Here is a 22462-nt window from a genome sequence, read left to right on the forward strand (position 1 = left end):
ATTGTTCCTTCTTTCCATTCTGTGTCTGGAGTCCTTTTTACAGGGCCTTCCAAATTTGGGGTCTCAGCAACATGACTGATGATAGGAAGACAAAGGTGGGTGATTCCTGTATTTGACCACTAAACACACATAGACGCTAGCTTTTGACTCCACACAGATCTTCACCAGGCTGGGCATTACAGAGCTGGTACGGGGGAGGGGGCAAAACAGATATTCAGAAATCCATGGCTGGGTGTAAGGACCCGGGTTCCTTGTCTAAAGCAAGTTCTAAAATGGGGGCTGCAGAGATGGTAGGTTTGAAATTCGAACTTCTGACAATGTGGGTGCGAATGCCCAAGATTATAAGACAAGGATCTATCAGTCACTAAGTAGCTCTCATTCACATGTACCTGACACAATGCCTAACGTTGAACCACATCATTGGTGTTTGGCTGGGTGTCGGGACACACAAACCCTATATCAGAGAAGTTTAAATTACATTGAGTTTACACTAGGTAAGCCAATTGCAGCCAAATTAAATGTGTTGCCTAGTGACTGGAGGAAAATGTCCCCAGTTTGCTGTCCTGTTTTGGTGGTGTTAAATGTCCTTCCTTGTTATATTGTAGTGCCCAGCTATTTGGGGCGTCTTCCATAGTCCAACAAGAAATCAAAAGGCCACATGGAGTCAAAATGTAACCTCTGTTTGTGAGATTTTAGTGGTCCCACAAAGGTATCACCCACCATTGTCTTTAGGTTGTGTGAAAGGACTACATGGTTTTAATACTCTTTTTAAATCAATGATGATGAATGTAAAAAAAAAAAAAAAAAACTCAGTGGAAAAGTTGTATGATTTATGTATTGCCCTGAATTTTATTTCTGCCTTGGTTCCAGGCTAGATGGGAAATTAGGGGAGTTGTTATTTGGGAAAGACAACTGAAGTTTGAGAACTGAGAAGGATCTGTATGGGGCTGAAATAAGGGGAAGGGACACTTCCCTTTCCATGGCATTATTACAGTGGGGTCTTGACTTGAGAACTTAATCCGTATTGGAAGGCGGTTCTCAAGTCAAAATGTTCTCAAGTCAAATCTGCATTTCCCATAGGAATGCATTGAAAACCATTTGATCCGTATCGGCTCTTTTCCGTCCATAGAAACTAATGGGAAGCTGCTATTCTGCCTTCAACCACTATTTTGTTTCTTTTTTTCTTAGGTCAAGAAAGGTTCAGGGAAGACAGTCCAGGCAGGACAGTACCAGGCAGTCCGAAGACTGTCTCCCAATCCACTCTCTAAACGCTGGGAGGAGTGAGGAAGCAGACAGGCACCCTTTTCACTGGCCAACAGTTAATTGAAAGTTCAAATTTTGCACTTTCCCTGCCTCCCACGTGGTTTTTTTTCAGTTCTTAACTCAAATCTAAGTACTTAAGTCAAGTCAATATTTTCCTATGAGAGTGGTTCTTAAGTCAAAATGTTCTTAACTCAAGCCGTTCTTAAGTCAAGACCCCACTGTATGACTTGAATCCCCCCACTTCCACTACCACTGTTTTATTTGTGGGTTTTTTTTTCTCCAAACGAAAACAAAAAAACAAAAATACCCCCCCATACTCAGACATTTATTAATCTAGACAACTGTATGGGAATAAATTGATTCTTCCTACTTCTGTAGGGCCTCTGAACTGGTCTTGGAGCTTTCAGGATTGCATTTGCATTTTTTTTAATGAGACAATTGGTTACAGATCTTCCAATCTGATATCTGTTTTGATCCCTAGGGATGAATAGATTTCAAATAAACAAACGTTTAAGAAAAATGGCCTCAACCAGACACCCTCCAGATATGTTGGAGTACAACTCCTATCAGCCCCACTTTCCTGCTCAGTGGCCATAATGGTGAGACTGATACAAGTTGCATTCCCACACATCTAGAGGGCACCAAATTGGAGAAATTACAGATTTGACCCACAACATACATAGTTTAATGCTTAGTCCAGGCAAGGCACTAGACTGTTGACATGGAAGTTTATTGTTTGGTGTGAATAGACAACCTGTGGGCTTGGTTGCAGTTTCATCTCTGGAGTTCACTGTACCTACCTGCTGATTTTCCTAACAGGCAGGAAGTGAAAGCAGCAGGCATGACACTTTTCAGACCAGGGTTTGGCCTGTTGTCTGAATTAAAACATGGAGGAAAAGCTCCAAAGGAACTGGGTTAAAAGAGTGCCTTCATAGCAGTGTCATGATGGTTGCTGCAGGCAGTGAGAGTCTATGCACCTTTCAAGGTCCAACATGTTGCATTCCAGGCAAGCTCTCAGGGTGTGCAGGTAACAGGACTATATAACTCCTTAAAGAGGCCTTTTGCCCCTCCCCTCTGCTCTTCAGGTTTAGTTTTGGGAAGCAGGCAACTCTACCACGAAGCAGGCAGTTCTGCGGTGTCCAGGGGTGTGGCTTCAGGAGCCAGTTTTGTTGGTCAGAAATGGCCAGATATGAACATTGGTAGGAGCGCAGTCCAGAAGAAAGTCATTCTTAGAAAGATTGGTCGAAATCAATGGAGGCTTTTATAGGAAGGCTTTCTCTTGAACTGTGCCCCATGTTTGTTTGTGTGGGTTATGGGGCATTAAATGCCTTCAGGGTTTTCCACTTCAAGGACCAAAACATGTTGAGTTGGCCTTGTAAGTAAAGTTAAAGAACTTTTTGTCTGAAAGCAGATGTTCTTGCGTAGAGTATTCAGAGCGCTAGCTGCATAATATTTGCATTCTTTCACTAACCAAATAATGACTTTCAGATTTCTGGAGTTCTCCAGCTAACAACAACAGACTGCAAAATCCATCACCTCTCCAGAAGCCTCTGCCTTCAGAGAGCATTTATAAAGACTCCCAGCAGCTCTGCCTTATAAATGGAGTTCATTCTATAAGAACGAGGACGCCTTCAGAGCTGGAGTGCAGCCAAACCAATGGAGCCTTGTGTTTTATTAATCCACTGTTCTTGAAAGTGCATAGCCAGGACGTCAGTGGAAATCTGAAAAGGCAGTGCCCAAGAACTCAAGATGTGAATGGCCCAGAGAGGTCCCGTTCTCCCCCACCCAGACCTCCCCCACCTTCTATTCATAGCCTCCTTGCAAGTCCTCAGCTGTCCAGGACTGTAAACCAGGCAAGTCTGCCAGAAACTGTCAACCACAGCAGAGAACGGAACGTGGATGGGCTACAGAAGAGGCCAACCCCTATCCCACCGCCTCGCCTGAAGAAGAAGGCACTCTCTTTAGAAGCAGGGAGCACTGCAAACAGCTCAGCTGTAATTGGACCAAGCCGTAACTCAGTGCATGGCTCAGAGGCTGCTAGCATTCCAGGTGGAGCCCCGCCTCAGCAAAACTTAGCAGAGAGCAAAAAGAGCTTAGCTGCACACTGTGAGTCACAAGTGCAGTGGAATGGAGGCCGGCAGAGACTGAGCGACATGAGCCTGTCCACCTCTTCCTCTGACTCGCTGGATTTTGATAGGAGCATGCCACTCTTTGCTTATGATGGGGATACTAACAGCAGCCTGGAAGAGTATGAGGGGGAAAGCGACCAGGAGAGCATGGCACCACCTCTGAAGCCCAAAAAGAAAAGGACTGGCTCCTTTGTCCTCCCCAAAATTGTTAAATCCCAGCTTCGAAAAGTGAGTGGTGTCTTCAGCTCTTTCATGACCCCAGAGAAGAGGATGATCAAGAAAATCGCAGAGATGTCTCGCGACAAGCGGACCTATTTCGGTTGCCTGGTCCAGGACTACGTAAGCTTCCTGCTGGAGAACAAGGAGTGCCATGTTTCCAGCACAGATATGCTTCAGACCATCCGGCAGTTTATGACCCAAGTCAAGAGCTACTTGTCTCAGAGCTCTGAACTAGATCCTCCCATTGAATCTCTCATCCCAGAAGACCAAATAGGTAAGGAAGTGGTGTGGCTTGTTTGCCTTGCAGCATCTGCCCAAAAGGGAAAAGGTACTGTCCTTGTAGTGGCAGTGCTTGTCTGTAAATAACCAAAGTAGCAACTCCCTCTTCTTGCTTTAAATGTAGTATAGCTGAGTAACAACAACAACAACAAAAAGACCAGTAGGCTTTATGTAAAACTGAAGTAGGTTTACGTAAAACTGGTGTGTGTCATATAGATGTACTATTTTATAAAGTAGCCGAAGCAAAAAAGGAGGGGCTGCCCTCATCTGTACAGTCTACAGATGATGAAATGGTGGTGATGTGAGGCAAGGGGTCAGAGGATTATTACATTTCTAGATAGCTGAGTATAATTTATTTCTTTGTTTTTTTAATGAAAGCACAATATGCCAAAATTCTAAAGTTGAGGGAGGGTTTTAAGACTTAAGCCTACAATCCTATTCTTACTTCCTACTTAACTTCAAAGAAAACAGAGGAGTGTGTGGCTTCAAAAGATTGCACTGCCGAATTACATTCCTATGTATGCAATCCTATGTATACTAGAAAGGAAGTGTCACTAAATCAATATGATTTCTGAGTCAATATCGATAAAGGCGACTGCTGGACTATGCAGGAGCTATGTTTAATCATATTTTGCAGCCATGAGACATACATTGAATGTTTTTTTAAGGTAATGTCTTATGTTCTTTCTATATTGCTGGCTTGAAATATAGGCTTGTAATGTATTTATGCTTATGTGTTTACAGTTGCTTTTCTAAGTGTCTCTGCATGTGTGTACTGTATAAAATCCAACATCTCAACAGTAACACCAACAGAAAAATGAAGACTGTTAAAAAAATAAGATTAAAATCAGAATCTAAACAATTATCAATTAAAATTAAAATACAGTAGCAGTAGTAGTAAAGTTCTCTAATGTATTCTAACTGTAACCTTGAAATCCTACTTTTTCATCAAAGTGTGGTAAATGGTACTAAAATCATATCCTGTATGATAACAAGGGCATTTCACAGATGAAATGCCACCATCAAAAAAGGCCCCTTTCCCATTCTTCCCCAGAAGGACGACCTCAGATTCACAACATAAACGTTGGGCAGGTAGATTCAGAAGGTCATTTGAGGCTTCTAGTTTAAGGAAGGAGGCAAGAAGTTAGCTCAGTTCTTGCCTGCTTTTGTGTTATATACATGAGCATTTTGCCCTTGTGTTAGAAGGATGTATATGAAAATACAGATTAGCTCCCTGAGCTATAATCTCTGCCTGCGTTCACATGTTTTAAGCATCACTTTAACAGAAAGCGGAAAGAGTTGTGAACACTGGGCCCCAGATAAACTTCACTCCTGACAAAATAGTTTCCTCATGAGCTCATTTCACTGAGCTGTTTCTTTCACCGTTGATTTGGTGTTCTCAGAGTTTGTTGGCTGTCCAGCATAGGGATTATTATATAAGGCAAACTGATAATGTACTTCCTTAGGGAATGGTTAAGTGTTCTTTTACTGAAACTTTGTCAAGTCCTGAATATAGTAGCTATTTGTGTTTGCATGCTCATTGTTGATTCCGTTTTACAGGAATACAAAGCTAATGAAACAACATCATCTCATTTCTCCCCCTCTAAATCCTAGATAGTTTACTGCCTTTGTATGAAAGACAGAACAGTATGTGGAGAATGTACAGTGCTGTGAAACTTCACCCTTGTGTTTTGGCAGTGTGCACGTTTAAATTCTCTTGTGGTTTGTGCATGTTTTTGGCTTTGCTCTTTTTCTACAAGGGTGTGTTTTGAAACTGTGGAGGATTGCTATATTGATAACTTTTTTCATATGTTAATAACTGCTTGTGTAAAGTATTGTATTTTGAGTGGGTGAGCTTAGTTGAGCAATTGATGGCCTGTGAGCAATCTCATTATGTAGGCAGGCAGTTCAAGCAAGCAGAAACTTTGCTTTTGAGCAATTTTGCTGCCTTCACCAGTCCTGAGGTTTGCAAGTAACCACACAGCACAGCAGAAACATTAGATGTTGCTGATTTAAGCGCAGAGCTATGTGGCAGATGGATTGAGTCATTGTGAACAGTAGAACAATGGCCAGCGTAATCCATTTACTCCACATTTTATTTTTGCCATTTTCAGTCTCTCTGTGGAAAAAAAAGTGAGGGGTGAGTGGGGAAATCAGAGCTAAAGAAATAGCCAAATGCTGTTATTTCCATATTAAATTGTGGGACTTCATTAATGCCTCCTCAACTTTGTTTATGGCATCTCCAGATTAAAATAATCTCCAACTAATTATTCCCTGGTAATGTGGGGAAACCTCTTTGAATGAAATAAAATGGAAAGGTTCTGATCAACAACCTGTCATGGAGCATGAAAATAATATTCTATTTTCTTCTCACACAGAGCTTGGAATGTCATCTTTTTCAAAAAATTATTTAGGTATTCCTCGTTACTTACCAAAAGTAGCATGTTCGTTAGTACAAATTACTTTCAGAGTACTGTGTTTATGAAGCACCACTAACATGGCACTTTTTTTGTTACTTCATTATACAGTGGGGTCTTGACTTAAGAACGGCTTGAGTTAAGAACATTTTGACTTAAGAACCGGTCTCATAGGAAAATATTGACTTGACTTACATACTTAGATTTGAGTTAAGAACTGAAAAAAACCCACGTGGGAGGCAGGGAAAGTGCAAAATGTGAACTTTCAGTTAACTGTTGGCCAGTGAAAAGGGTGCCTGTCTGCTTCCTCACTCCTCCCAGCGTTTAGAGAGTGGATTGGGAGACAGTCTTCAGACTGCCTGGTACTGGACTGCCTGGACTGTATTTTCCCTGCCTTCCCTGAACCTTTCTTGACCTAAGAAAAAAAGAAACAAAATATCCCCCCTCTAGTGGTAGAAGGCGGAATAGCAGCTTCCCATTAGTTTCTATGGACGGAAAAGAGCAGATACGGATCAAATGGTTTTCAATGCCTTCCTATGGGAAATGCAGATTTGACCTGAGAACTTTTTGACTTGAGAACCGCCTTCCAATACGGATTAAGTTCTCAAGTCAAGACCCCACTGTAGTTGCTACTATTGTTATTTACAAAAATACATTTAAATATTCACCCAAATAATCCTCCAACCCATGCTTTAGATTTAAATTTTTAAAAAAGTAAGCATGTTTGCCAGTTTGTTCTCAGATTGTCTCCTTGTACTCTGAGATGTACTGCTGTAAGTTTGGAGATTCTACTCAGTTGTCTTGGCAAAGAGTGCTTTTAATCCATCCAGTTCTCCATCAAGTGTCTGCCCTTCTTTTTAAAAACACCAAATCCTATTGTTATTGCTCCATTTTGCAGCAATGGTCCAAAATTATTTATGTCTTGTTTAAAGAAGTGCTTCCTTTTTTCCTTCGCTGATCTGTCTGTTTCACTGGGTGCATTAACTTTTTTTTTTTTGCTTTATAACATGGGAAGTAATGTAGTTGGCCATTGAGTGCAAGTGAGTGAGTAAGAGGTGGCTGCTCCTTAGAGGAGGAAGGCATTGCCTTTGACTCCTGACTGGATAGTATGGAGAATTATCCAGGGAAGCCTGGAAAAAATCCTGTCCCTCGCAACCTTTTCCTGCTCTGCCTAAGATCACAAGGGCCCACATCTGTGACACCACAGGGGTCCACCCCTTGGCTTCAGGGCCCTGAATCTCAGAGAATGGGATGCTGCTGACCTGGAAGCCCTAACCACAAACTTTCCTTTTTCCTTCAGACTTCCTGATCTCCTAATAAAACTAGGATTCTGATTCTATTGAAAATGTAGCTGGCTGGCTGGCTCCGTGAGTTAAGGTTGAGAATTTGATGCCCCCACTGTGTCTCCTAGGAGTAGGGCCAGCCTGTGTGGCTTTGGGCAAGCTGCACAGCCCCAGGATGGCCCCAGAAGAAAGGAGCCTTAAACCACTTCTGAATACTCTTTACCTGGGAACCCCTGAAAACCACCAGCATAATTCAGAAGGGACTTGAGGTCACATGACGATGATTATATTAACAATGAAGCCCAATTGTTAGATGGGATTATAGTAGTAGTGGCTCAGAATGCCAATATTACTAGCTGCACAAGTGCCTGTCATCAGAAAGGAATCATCTTGAGTACTGGGAGATAAAGAAAATGAAAAAAAAAAGGCTCTTAACCTGCTATTCCTATATATTGTGAGGACTGATATGTAAATGGTTTTCAGTAGATAAAGTAAAACTTGAGGCCTTTTTAATGACAGAAGGTCACTGAGGAATTTACCTCTTATTCAGACGTCTGCTGCTTCAAAAGATTATGAAAGAGCATTTCAGGGCAGGATGCAGATGGTCATTCCAGAAGTCATTGGGAAACTCCTTGCTCTCTTAAAAGAACTTCCGCTTTCCACTTCCCAGAAGTAAATTAAAGCTCTCTGTAGCACTATTAAGTAGCTTAATGAAAACCTATCTGTTCTTATTATCTGGCCAATTTTATTCACTCTATTTGCTTTCTATAATTCTTGTACCCCTCTGGTCATCTCATGTTCCATCCCCACCCCCCACCTGATATCCTCTCTGATACATTTAAATACATTGCTGGCCAAAATCTTATTACCGTATGTTTCCATGTATAAAATAACACTTTTACCTTAAATAACTAGACAAAAAATTGAGGGTCGTTTTATACGGAAAAATGACCACTTTTCCCTGCCTTTTGTGAAGCCACGGGGCTTAGTAAAAAGGAAGGGAAGGCTCCCTTTGGGTAAAGCAGCGATGAAAGGGCTGCACAATTGCAGCCCTTTGATCCTGAAACCCTTTCATGGCAGCTTTACCCACTTCCTAAGCCCCGTGTGGCTTCGCAAAAGGCAAGGAAAAGTAGTGGTCAAAGGGAGCCCTTTGATCACTGCTGTTCCCTTCCTTTTGCTAAGCTCTGTACCTTAGCAAAAGGAAGGGAAAATCAGGGATCAAATTTTCTAATTTGGGATTAGAAAGGGGGGGGGTCATCTTATACATTGGGTCATCTTATAAACAGAAAAATACGGGTAGTTATACTTGGTGGTATAATTAAGTCCTGCAAGTTTAGAAGCTGGCGTAGGCATTTGCTGTTGAATGTCAGTCTCATAACTTGGTGCACAGAACTAAATGCCTGTGCTGACTTTGTGACGTGTAGCAGGTTGCAGCTAAAATTTTCACCAGAGGGTTTATGGCAGTGTAATTTTTCAATTGGATTCTGGCTGTTGTTTTGATGTATTTGTATTTTATAAACTTCCATGACTGTTTGCAAATCATGTTGATCTTCTGTTTGAGTATTTTAAGATAAATATTTTCAGGCCATTTGGCAGTTTGTTTTTCCTAATTCCATCTATCCTTTAATTACATTAATTGTCTCATTAACATAAACTTTAAAACATTAGGTAAGATACATGTTGGGTTTCCTCTGCAGCTTTCCACAAGCATCTCTTGAACTTGATAGCACCATAGCCAGTTCTCCTGAGTAGTGAAAGCGGTTCGTCCCAATTTGTACGTGTGGCACCACAGGTGCCACGTGTTCCCTCCCCTCCAGCTGGCTGCCCCACTCACAAGTCTTGGTGTCTCACCCAGATCCTCAGTTACTGGCTTCCAGTCCAGTCCAAGCTTCCCTTCCCTGCCTCCTCCAGCAGCCAACCACTCAGACGAGGTGGGATGGACCTTCTCCCTGCACAGCTGGTGAGTGGTTGGCTGTCAGAGGAGGCAATGAAGGCCAACGCAGGCTCTTGCTTGGACTGGAAGCTGGTGATTGAGGACAACCCACATGGTGCATGAAGGATTGTGAGCGGGACAGCCAGCCAGGAGGGATGGAATGTGCAATACCTGTGCACTATGAAGCACTTCATGTCCATCTCTACTCCTAAGTTGTTTAACAAGATATCTTCTACATTGTAGTGTTGTGTTCATTACCTCCCTCCGTTTCCTCTGCAGGGGTGATGAACCTTTGGCACTTCAGATGTTTTTGACTACATTTCTCAGAATTTCCAGCCTGTGTTGCCAGTGATAAAGGACTTGGGGAGTTGTGATCCAAAACATCTGCATTGCCTAAGGTTCGCCACCCCTGCAGGAGTTCAAAGTAGTGTATATGATTCTCTTTGTTTTTAACTTCCCAACAATCATAAGTTAGGTTGACACCCATTTAGGTTGAGAGACTGTGACTTTCCCAAGTGACCTTCATAACTAAATGGGGATTTCAATGTGGCTCTTCCTACGTGCTGCACCATACCGGCTTTCCCTTTTTAATTTTTGCACTAGGTCCTAAGATACAGTACTCCTCAATATTACTCAAGGATGCTAATAGAAGCGGAAGAGGAAGGGGGTATTTGTAACATCAGTGAAAAGTCCACTCTGGGTCCACCAGATTTTTTGGAACAGATCAAGACAAAAATAAGATACTTCATTCGAATCTAGACCCAACAATACATAGAGGAGGCGAAGTGGTGAACAATTGTGCCCTTCTGCCTTACTGCTTCTCACCTTCTCACAGAATGAATCAGAGGTGAAGTTTAAGGGCCTTGAATCTGGGAGACAACAATGTCAAGAATTTTGGAGAAATGTAACCTAGAGGGAGCCAAGTTATGTGCAGCTGCTACAGTGCTGTAGGTATGCAAATATTCATTCAAGGTTACAAATATTGACTGTGTTTTTGCACAGAGCAGCTAGCCATGAAACATTGTTGCGTTTTGTTTCCAGACTTCAGCTGCAGTGGGGAGTTTGTGTGTGGGAGGGAAGGAAGGAAGGATAGATGGATGGATGGGTGGGTGGGTGGATTAATTTTTATTGCTACCAAGTCATAACAAAGGGAGCTGTTTACAACGGTTCCTTCTTAGAGAATACCACTCTGCCACCCAAACACTTTTTAAAGTGTTTGTTGTTACTTTGTGGGTTACTTAGATTTATTTTTGGGTAAATGTAGACATACATTTTCTTTAATATTAGTATTCTCATCCCTACTGTTTTGTAACCCTGAACACACTGTTGGATTAAGATCCAGGAGACCTGGCTTCAAATCCTCAGCCATCCATAGAAATTCGCTGGGAGATGCAAAGGCAAACCACTCCTTGAACATCTCACATGCCTGGAAAATCCTGCTAGGTCAGCATATGTTCAGAGCAACTTGATAACATGTAATAACAACAATTTGTAACCTCAGCTTTGCAGCCTTTTTGTCTTGTGCCGTCGTTCCTGCAATGGAGTAGCTTCCTTTACCCTTCAGTGCCAAAGAGATGTGCTGTGGCTTGCATATCTATTTTATATCTGCTGTTAATGAATATTTATTACTCACACATTACTGTAGTTTATTGAAAGGAAGAGCTGTGCAGCAAACATGTTATACTTTAATTATTTCTGTGAATGGTGTGCAATACTTAACACCTTCCTAGAATAAATACAAAATTTTCAACTTCGTATCAACAGAAGCAGCAAACAGACAAGTTTTGCTAACCCTGAAATCTCCCAACAGAAAGAATTTGCCAGAAATACATACGCATGTGTTTAATAGTTCTGGCACCAGGTAATCAGGATGACACGAGGGTTAGTATTGTGGATAGTGTGGAATGCTTATTTTTTAAGAACTGCTCGAATATTGTAAGTCGTCCTCTTCTGCGCATTAAGTGAAATGCAGTAAGAACTATAATTCCATCATTCTTCATGTCTCAGCTGGGCAGTTTGTTGTCAGATGACACCTCCTACGAGTCCTGGCCAGCATATCCAATGTACCAATGTATAGGCGCTGTCATACAATACCTGGAGGGCTACCATTGTTCATGTTATTCTGTGTTATTCTATACACATCAGTGACTATTTTAGGTGATAGCTGTGGCAGTGGAGAAGAAAAGAAGCATACACACATTCAGAGAATGTGGAGAGAAGTCTGTGTTGACAGTATAGGCCTCTAAACTGTCGTAAACCTCTTAGAATGAACACTTGCAGTTGATGCCTCTGAACTAGAGGGAGAGGAAAGAACTCTTGAAGGTGGAGCAGGAAGTTGAGATGGAGACATTTCCATCACCATGAGTATCTACCAGAATGAAAGAGGTGGTGGAAAGCCAATATTCGTGCATGGCGATTCCAAGACAACCTCACTTTCAGGTAGAAAACAAACAGGAATTAATTAAAGAAGTGTAATGAAATGCAGAATGTCATGGCAGAGAACCATAACTTTATATGGTGAAGGGGGAAATGCATTCCTGTCACACCAGCTGTAGGACTACAGAAAATGTGGAGACAAATTCAGCTGTTAGAAAAGGATTAATCTGAATGTTTGAACAGGGAGAAAGTTCTAGCCTATTTGTTGCTTTTTCTGCAACACTGTCTGAAGAAGAAGGGCACTGGTATACATCAAGCCTGTCTAAATGATCGCAGAACCCAAAAATCAGGGTTCCCAATTGCTTGGAGAGTCTCCCTATGTGTGTGTGTGTGTGTGTGTGTGTCTGTCTGTCTGTCTGTCTGTCTGTCTGTCTGTCTGTGTGCATATATACATATACATATGTGTGTGTACATACATATACATACACACACACACACATATATGTATATGTATATATATGTATATGTATGTATGTGTGTGTATGTGTGTGTGTATACGTATACATATGTGTATCTTGTTTCCCCAAAAATAAGCCCTAGTATGATTTTTCAGGATGCTCATAATATAAGCCCTACCCTAAAAATAAGCGCTAGTTAAGTGAAACCCCGCCTTCCACCATTGTGCAGCAACCAGAAGATGACATGACTGTATTTGAATAAATGTAGATTATTGTCCATGAAAAAAAATAAAACATCCCCTGAAAATAAGCCCTAATTTTGGAGCAAAAATTAATATAAGACCCTGTCTTATTTTCAGAGAAACAGGGTATATATGTATATGCAAAAGTATACATATAATTACTGCAATGAAAAGAGAAGAAAGGAAAAACACACAACCCACTTCAAATATTATTTATCTGGTCAAATTAAGCGGTGGATTTCTGAGGAATCACTGGAGTTCTTGCAGGATGCTATAGCACTTGAATGGTATCTATAGAACTTGGGCTGTTTTGGGATTTGTAGCTGGCAAATGGATCTGACAAAAAATAACTGGTAATCATGGAAATTTGGTCTTTGTTTTTAACCAGCTGAACATTGTATGCCTGAGAAGAAGAGATCTCTAAAACTTGTGGCCTGTTAAACCAAATATGATTGCCCATCTGTGTACTGTGGCCATTTGAGTATTTACTCCTCAGAAACAGAAGTCTTACCAAATCCCAGATATGTTGTGTCTGGTAGCATGGCTATATTGCTTACAATGGTCTGCCATAGAGTTTAAGGCCAGGCAAAACTCAGTCTCACGGGTTGTAGCAAAAAGTGGGGTAAAAATATTTTAAACAAACAGCTGTGATTTGGGCTGCTGGTTGACAGCCTTTGGGTCCCTAGCCTCCCCCACCTTTCTCAAATATTTAATTGAAGAACAATAACAAATGGATAGCTAGACATTTAAGTTGTGGTCTCTCCTGTTCTACCTTCTTTTGTTTCCCCAGAATGACTCAGTACCTCACATGGACATTTTTTTTAATTAAAGGATGTATGTGAGTCAGCTGGAAATAAGTGCTTTAGTTTAGGGTGTGTGTGTATATTTTAAAAAATGGAACCTTCTACTGTGTACTAAGTTTGTAGGTATGTGGAATGACCTGGGGTGTTTTGCCTATGCTGTTTTTTTGTTCCCCATTCTCTGTAGTTTTGTTTCCCTGAACATCCATAGTGGGGGTCTGTTTCTGAGCATTGCTAGTTTCTTTCCTGTGAAACTGTGCTGTATGGGGTCAAATATGTTGTTCTGTATTTAGACCCTAAATCTATCCTCTGCATTTTGCTTCACTTCTTCTGCAAGTTTTACTGGACTTTTGCCATCAGGCAGTCCACATGATGTTTTCTGGTGATGTGCACCATTGTCTTATCAACTTATCAAATGTGCCCATAGGCCTCTTCTCAGTCCATTTTAGGCCACTTCATAGTTTTCTGTATTTCCATTCCTTCTTCCATCCTCCTAGTTGCATTTGTTTGTTTCTTGTTGTCATCAATAGATAAGCATTCCTTCTGTTCAAGTGCAAGTATCTCTCTTGGCAAAATAAAGGCCTATTACATTAAGAGTATATGTAGACCTGGTTTAGGCCATTAATGTCTTGTACAGACTGATTTGTGACTTCTTATGGAAAACATGAACTAAACATATACTAAATGTTTTCCAAGTGAATATTCAAGCAGATTTATTTGCTAAATTTCTAGAACTGGAGTAATCTTTGCATAGCTGATTTTTATGGTGCAGGTACTCCTTTCCAAAATTAGCATAAGAAAAGTTGAAGGGTAAATTATTGATTTGGAGGAGGAAAGTCCCATTAAAGGTGCATCTGGATATCTGGTTTTTCCATTAAGATTCCTTTGGAAACCTGAATGAATAATTATCCCAGTTTCACTAAATAGTTTCTATTCTTTCTCTCCTTTGGGAGAACAAAAACCACTTTTCTTTGCCAGATAGTAAACTGAGCTTGCCTGTCTCTTTGCAGATGTGGTGTTAGAGAAAGCCATGCATAAGTGCATCCTGAAGCCCCTCAAGGGCCATGTTGAAGCAATGTTGAAAGATTTCCATATGGCCGACGGCTCCTGGAAGCAGCTAAAGGAGAACCTCCAGCTTGTCCGGCAGCGGAATCCTCAGGAGCTGGGGGTGTTTGTCCCAACGCCAGACTTTGTAGATGTTGAAAAGATTAAGGTCAAGTTCATGACCATGCAGAAGATGTACTCTCCTGAAAAGAAAGTCATGCTGCTACTCAGAGTGTGTAAACTGATTTACACAGTCATGGAGAACAATTCAGGTAAATGCTGCCTCTTGGTCAGAAGTTTTTGAGCTACTGAGAAGTGTATCTGGGGGTGGGGGGGTGAGAAAAGCCATGAGTAAACGCTTCATCTCCTGCCAGAGTTTCCTATTGCACTTTTTATTAATTTATCTCTTGGGTTTTGTAATGTGATGTGTTCCTCTTCAGAAAACCTACTTCTTAATGCTTGGTGAACTGGTGGTGACTCCATTTATCTCCAGAGTTTTGCTATTTGACCAGTGTTATGACTTATAGCTAGAAGAATTGGGCTAGACACATTGAACACTTTGGAAAAAGCAGTGGATAATCTAGCGACCCACAAATGAACCTTAGGCCAGTTTTTCTGAATATTTAATTAAAGGAACACAAACAGTGTAGTAGTAGCATAGAAAAAATAAATAAAACATTGTAGGCTGTATAGATCATTATACTGTAGTTCCACATGGTATACACAGATATTTATATTGCCAGATTTCCCTGGAAGTAATCATCATGTAATCACATTCCAGCACAAGCATTCCGTGTTTATTACATGGAAACTAAGACGAGGAATGGGTGAAGTGCTGCCCTTCGGATGTTGTTATATTACAACCACCATTAGTCATAGCCAGCATAACAATGATGTGGAGAACTACACTTAGCTTGTCGCAGTATTCATGCAATAACTGCAGCTCATATTGTGTAACAATCCAGAATACTGGGACTTGATGGAAGAGAGAGTACATAGTAGATGTGAAGGGCTATGGAGGTGCTCAGATACTTGTATGTAATATATATCATAAACTGACTGACTTAGCCAAATGTTGTAGCATCCATATAACTGATGGGCTTAAAACTTGATGTTTATGCTCTGATTACTGTGAGAATTCTGTAATGGAACTCTAGGTGCAGGTACACTTAAAAAAAACAAAAAACTCCTGGGTTTGTACTAGATTTAGCATGCATGAAATTAATTTTAAGATATCTGCTTATACAATGTACAGATGAGTGCATATTTTTGGTTGTTAGGCTTTTCTGTTGTTGTTCAGAAACCGAGGTACTTTTAAACAGACACAAGGGGTCTGTTTATTTTAACTCAGTTGTGGATGTGATTTCTTTTGAATCACTTTGGCATGTGTGCTCACCTGTGTCAGAGTATATTGTGTGCAGGGTTTGTCAAGTAGTAGATGCCAGGATCACGGATTTTGGACTGCCTGGAAATCTTGCAGTCCAATCTGTTATATTTTTCCTATCTGTAATACTGAAATAGCTATCCCAGTTTGAAATAAATTAAAATAAAAAGTAACACTGGTGATGGCAGCAGTGAGTGATTGTGAGAAGCAGAGTGAGAGTGGGTGTGCACTGCAAACTCACTGCATTTGAGGCTTTTTCCTTCACTCACCTGCCTGCCCTTGCATTGGCTGCCTCTCACAGCCACTTGTTGTAATTGCTGCCAGTGTTGTTTTTAATATTTGTCCCCCCCCCCAGTTTTTTCCAACTGAGATAGCTATTTCAGTATTACAGACAGAAAAAGAAAAATAACAGATCGGACTGCAAGGTTTCCCTATAGTCTGAAACCCATGATCCTGGCATCCATTACTTGACAAACCCTGTAGAGTCAATCAAACATGCCAGTGTGAGGGTAGACAGACACAGGACAAAGTCTCAAATGCAATGATTTTAAAAGCCCGTGTAGCCCCTTCAACCAATATACAACACTGCTTAAAAACAGAGTAAAAGAGCATGTACTGTATACATCGACCCAAAAACTGTGTGACTGCCACATGACTTTAAATTGACTTCAAAACCCCTGATCCAGCTCCTTATTTATTTCAATAGTGTAATTGTGCCCTCTATCATATTTGTTGTTGAAAGCCTTTGAAGATGTCAGGATATTAATGGGCTGCACTCATCTCTATTAGAAACGTTTGGCTCTAATCCAGCCTTCTAAGGTGTTTCCAGACAGACAGGTCCTGCTTCTATTGCTCAAAAAGCATCTGAGTTTAATGCTTGACTCACTTTGTTTTCAGTTCTTAACTTTGCCTCAGCCATAGTTAATTGTCCACCATTGGGCCTGGCGTGCTCTGGTCCATGGGGTCACGAAGAGTCGGACACAACTAAATGACTAAACAACAACAACATGTAACATCAGACTTATAGTGACCCTAACAGGGTTTTCAAGGTATTTAAGAAGATTTTTAAGGAGTAGTTTTACCAGTTCAACACACACATATACACATGTGAGTTTCCATGATTAATCAGGGATTTGAAGCCAGCTCTTCTGAGTTCTAGTTCATTGCTCTGTCCGCTGACTCACTTTGGAGACACACTACACCAATATTCCACTCTTAAAGATCTCAGTGTCCCCAGACTGTAAAGTAGATAGTGAAAGTATGCAAAATACATATTGATGCATGCTCTTTTAAATAAAAAGGTCTATCTGGTTTGCGGTCGTAACCATCTCTGGATCCTTTACAAACTATTGAGTAATTTTACAGCAGGGGATCCAGTAGTGGTACAATATGTGGTGAAACATGTATATTTTTATTATTCTTTGTCTGTTAGCTGCCTAGAGTGGTCCTTAGTTGACCAGATAGGCGGGATATTAAATAAATAAATAAATAAATAAATAAATAAATAAATAAATAAATAACAACATTTGTTCATTATAGGGTTAATTCAATATTGCTTTCAGTTATGCAGAAGATAATTTTTTTTACAATGGGAAGCCACAGAAAGATTTGACAGTGAGTTGTGATAATGCTTGTTTTTTTTCTCCCACTCTTCCCTGTCCTCCACCAAGGGAGAATGTATGGCGCTGATGACTTCCTGCCTGTGCTGACCTATGTTGTTGCTCAGTGTGACATGCTGGAATTAGATGCTGAAATTGAGTATATGATGGAGCTGCTGGACCCATCCTTGCTGCATGGAGAAGGTAAAGATCCTTGAAACCCCCGAGGATGATGCTTTCCATCAGGAATCTGAGTACCGATAACACCCCTGAAGTCTTTAAAAGAATCCCAAGCCTCAGGCTATTGTGAAGAGCTTATCAGGTAGTTCTTTATAAACAAAACAGAGAGATAACCCCACCAAGCTAGATTGTGTGTTCCTGTTAGTGAAGAACAGGGGTGGGAAAAGTGCAGCTTGTAGACAAGTCCATTTTTGTGGACTCCCAGCACTCCCAGAAATATTTGGTTAAAAATAAAAAGTTACTGCTGCCAAACATCAGAGGCATGATCCGCTGCCAAACATTTCTGGCAAACCACATGCCTCATGAAAACAGAAAGAAAGCCTCTATCACCTGAAGCAATCTTGGTCACTTCCCCTAGTTGTGTCACAAGGTGGGTGGAAGGGCTTTTGTGGGGAGGGCATTTGCCCAGCTTAGGTTTGACAATGTGTGGGGCAGAAATGGAAAAACAGGAGCACTATTCTGGGTGACAATGGCTGCTCTGCCGCTCCTTCTCATGCAGTGCTCCCTGCATCTGGTGTTGCTCATGTCACAGCTTCTCCACCCTCCCTGCCCCCATGGCAAAGTCTTTCTGCCACAAATTAGCCGCAGTCTGTGAGTCCGCATGTACTTGAGTTTTCCTTTGGGGTGATTAGCATTTTAATCAGGCTATTAGAAATTATTAGGTTTGTGTGTGTGTGTGTGTGTGTTTTTTTTTTTAAAAAAATCTTAACTTCAGAAGTCTTCATTGTGCTGTTCTCTATTAAATTATATTTCTGGGAATCTGATTTCCCAATTTGTTGATCAACTCGCTTAGAAACAGATTGTTCTTGTAGCTGCAAGTCTCTTGTGAGGAACTCTTTTGACATCTAAGAACAACAAAGTTTTGATGCTCTCTTCTGCTGTTCAGTGCTGCCTTGTTAAATCTGTTTAACAGATCTATAAATATAATTATATGTCTAGTAAGGTTTAGTGCCTATTATTTCATGAGGAGAGTCTTGTACATTGGAAAAGGATATTAAATTTATTTAAGGAAGAATAGTTAATGAACAAAAAGAAATGTTTAAAAGAACATTACCAACCCAAAGGAAAAAAAAACTGCTATGTCCCCTTTGGAATGTAGCCTTTGCATAGTCAGCCAATCTGAACACAGCCCATTTGCATTGTTGAAGTTGCTCACCTCTGGTGTAGAGAGTTGGAGGAGGAAGCTTTGCTCTAAGGATAGGTTTCCATGTAAACAGTATATTTCCATGTAACCGATAGTGTTTCTGTGCCTTTATTGAGTGTGACGTACTTATCTTGTTGTGTTTGGAAGTGTGGATCAGACTGCATAGGCTGCTGCAAGATCTGGAAAGAGCTATGAAAATAATTGTGTTATAAACAGTTGTATTCTGTAATATGAAAAGCTGTTCTTTTACTTTGGTGAGCTTTCATAACAAATAACTCATTTGCTTTATAGACCTGACATCCAGAGGTGGCCAGGAGTCTTCCTTCAGTTTCATATGGATGTTTCATAGCATGCTATTTCAGAATCTTAGCCAGCCTACCTCCTACAGTTCGTTCAGAAGAAAGGCGTTTTTGATGGTGTTTGCTGTTTGTTTGTTGTTGTTTTGCAGATAGGAGTAGCTCTGTGTGTGCATGTGTGTAATAGAATATTCTACACCATAGAGCAGTTTAGTACAGTGAGCTGATGTATTACATCATGCTACTTACACTGAAATTGTGCGACGTCTTGTGTATACTTCACAGTGTCTTTATCCCTGTCTCGCAGATGGAGAAAGTGGATGAGCATGAAAACATGGCAGAGGCAGAATTCTAACTGAGAACTTCCTTATCTGTAGTTTAGTTTTCTAATCATTGTGCTGTATTAGTACATGCTGTAACCTTCTTATGGTTGCTTCAAATACTATTTTTTCTGACACACATTTCAGTATGTTTTTGCAGTTACAAGTACTTTTCCTACTTTTCACATAGGCTAAACTTGAGGACAAAAAGCATGGGAAATCTTTCTGTATTTAAAGGAGTTCTTCATTACTTCCTCACTTGATAACTTGGAATGAGTGGTTTGTAATCATTTTGGGTGGAATTAAAAAGGAGCTGGAAATTCATCTTCTATTCTAAAGAGTTCAGTAGCATTTCTCTGAAGTTTGTCCCACATATGTAGTTATTTGTCTTACTTCAAGCATGGAACAGGGAAGGCTTCCAGCAGCCTCTCCCATCTTGGGACAGCTGAAAGCAAAAGAATGCTGACGCAGTTAAATCTGGCAAGGAAATTCTCCTTCCAAGAGCAAAACAAAAACAAATGGAGCCAAGCTTCCTGCCAAGTGGCTGGATGCTGATACTTCCTTGGCCTTCAGACTGTCTCAAACTTCCATGTGTGTATACAGATTGTTGCAAACACATTTGTGATTTCCAGAAATTCTTGGCTGGGGTGGGCAGGCAGAATTCAATTGGAAGACCATTGAAGATGGTGGGACTGAGAAAAGTATACAAAACATCAGAGCAGGCGATAATTACCCAAGGTCTGTTACTGTGATGCTGCAGGCCTTTCTGCCATGCTTGCCATAGTATATGATACTGAGAATCTATTCAAACAGCATTGCTCTAATTTTATCATAATGCTCATTGACATTTCTGTTTACAGAGAAACCATTCTACTTAAGCATTTTTTTCCATAAAATGGCTGCCTTCTGATTATCATTTTGGGGGACGTTATGAAAGATGTTAAATTAACATACTATGTCAGCCTGAATTCTTAAGCTTTATCATTGCCTTGTGTGAACTACAAAAGAATTACAGAATCTTAGATCCATAGTACCCAAGCTGGTGGTAATGATTAATTTTGAAACTCTCTTCCTGTAACATCTTCACAGGGGGCTACTACTTGACAAGTGCATATGGAGCACTTTCTTTAATCAAGAATTTTCAAGAAGAACAAGCAGCAAGACTGTTGTGTTCAGAGGCCCGAAACACCCTTAGACAATGGCATAAGCGGAGGACAACAAACAGAACAATTCCCTCTGTTGACGATTTTCAGGTACAGTTCACCCCTCCCCCTGCTGATGCAGCTGTGATCTGTATGTGGCTGGGCACAGTGTGCTTGGTTATAGTGAGTAACAGGGTATAACAAGTGATGGCTTTAGACTGCCCTGGGTGATGTTCAGGCTTCCTCCTCAGCCATGAAGCTCAAGGAAGAACATGATGCCTTGTATCCACTATATTCAGTTATAATATTCTGCTCTCAAACCATCCGTTCTGTGACAACATTTCCTTCAAAGCTGTTGCCATTTTGGTATATTATTCTGTTAATAATAGTGATCCAGATTGTATTTCGGTTTAGCTTTGCAGAAATTCAACAGTGTTTTTAAAGAAAGCTAAAGTTGTGTCTTACTGCCTGCATTTTATTCTTGGCCAGCAGCCTCCAGCATTTAGGCTGCAAACCTTGGAAACATATGGGAGGACATCTAAGGAAAAGTAAACATACCAAGTGTTTTTTCACCTTAGTAACAAAAGCCTACATTGTTACATCCTGAATGCACATTTTAACCTAAATTTGATCGAGTCTCTTCCTCAACTGACTCATTTAATGCAGTCTTTGGACAAACAATGTTCCAATATGCATACTCAGCTCTTTTCCCTTTCCTTCCTCATTTCTACTTTTTTCAGTCTCTATTTTCTCTCCCCTCTTTCTGCTTTCTCTAATCCTTTCCCTTCATGTATATATCTTCCCTCATAGACTGCAGTCTAGTCTCTCCTCCCAGTCAGTATATCTATATTTTTTCAGTTTAGAAGGAAGAAATGTAACCATTTTTTTTCTGTCTTCTCCATGGGTTACATCTTCATGGCTTTATTCTACACTTAGTTTCAGTGTATTTTTATTGGCTTTTTGCGAGCTGATTTTGGGATTCCTTTTAGGACCAAGCACAAATGACTTTATAAAAAAGTATATAAAAACATTAAAATGTGCATTGCACAGGCACATAAAGTCAAGAGGGAGAAACACTTCCATATAACAAAAATATAAGAAACTTGAGAATAACATTGGCATGCGAATAACAAGAAACATCTGCTTAATAACATCTGTGAATGTATTACATATAGAAACATATTCCAAAACAATAACACGTAAAATGGCAGTAGCTTGACAAGGAAGCTCCCACAGTATTGTGTAGAATTAGCATAGTTTGCACTGATGCTCAAGTTCAGCTCTGAAAAAATTCACTTCTAAATCATCTCAGAGAGCGCCTCCCAAAGTGATCTTTCTAATCACAGAAAGAAATATCTCACTGAAGCAATTTCCTTCTTTAAGGTGATGCCAAGAAGCAAACCTTTAGAAGCATTTGTGTTCTACAGGACATGTTGTTAATTATCAATGCCAGTGAAGCAGATGAAACCCCAGTGTCTGCAAAGAAGGTGTAGTCATCTGTCCAGGCCACTAGCAGAGAAAGCCTGTCATTCGTAGCTCGAAGAATTGTGAATATAGACGGCAAATTCCTAAATTCTCCTTGTTAGATCTAGGGTCCTATTTTGATTCCTAAACTCAGCTGCATAGTGGCTTCAATATTAGGGGTTTCTTAGCACAACGACTGCTCTTCAAAAAGCCTTAGGAATAATTCATCAACCTTCTGCATATAGCTGAGAGTCAGTTCAATTAAGGGTTTGAAAACTTTGGGACATACCAAACCAAGGAAGTGTCAGAGCCATTAGATAATTTATTTGCTTACATGAATAGACTTGGATTCAGGTTATCTGAAGGACCATATCACCTCAAAGGAGCCTTCTTGTGGTATATTTATTGAATATGATATATTTATTGAATAT

The 22462-nt window shown here is 40.5% G+C and overlaps 1 protein-coding gene across 3 annotated transcripts in view; it reads left to right on the plus strand.

The window, feature by feature from the left end:
• Positions 1-22462, plus strand: part of RIN2 (Ras and Rab interactor 2) — a 73068-nt gene that overhangs the window by 45752 nt on the left and 4854 nt on the right. For all 3 annotated transcript variants that reach the window (XM_020790518.3, XM_020790517.3, XM_020790519.3), the window contains 4 exons: positions 2752-3885; positions 14410-14715; positions 17498-17629; positions 20515-20678. In XM_020790518.3, the coding sequence (XP_020646177.3) occupies positions 2752-3885; positions 14410-14715; positions 17498-17629; positions 20515-20678 (1736 nt within the window). The remainder of the gene's footprint in view (positions 1-2751; positions 3886-14409; positions 14716-17497; positions 17630-20514; positions 20679-22462) is intronic.

The sequence above is a fragment of the Pogona vitticeps genome, chromosome 4 (assembly GCF_051106095.1).
Source record: "Pogona vitticeps strain Pit_001003342236 chromosome 4, PviZW2.1, whole genome shotgun sequence".
Lineage (NCBI taxonomy): Eukaryota > Metazoa > Chordata > Lepidosauria > Squamata > Agamidae > Pogona > Pogona vitticeps.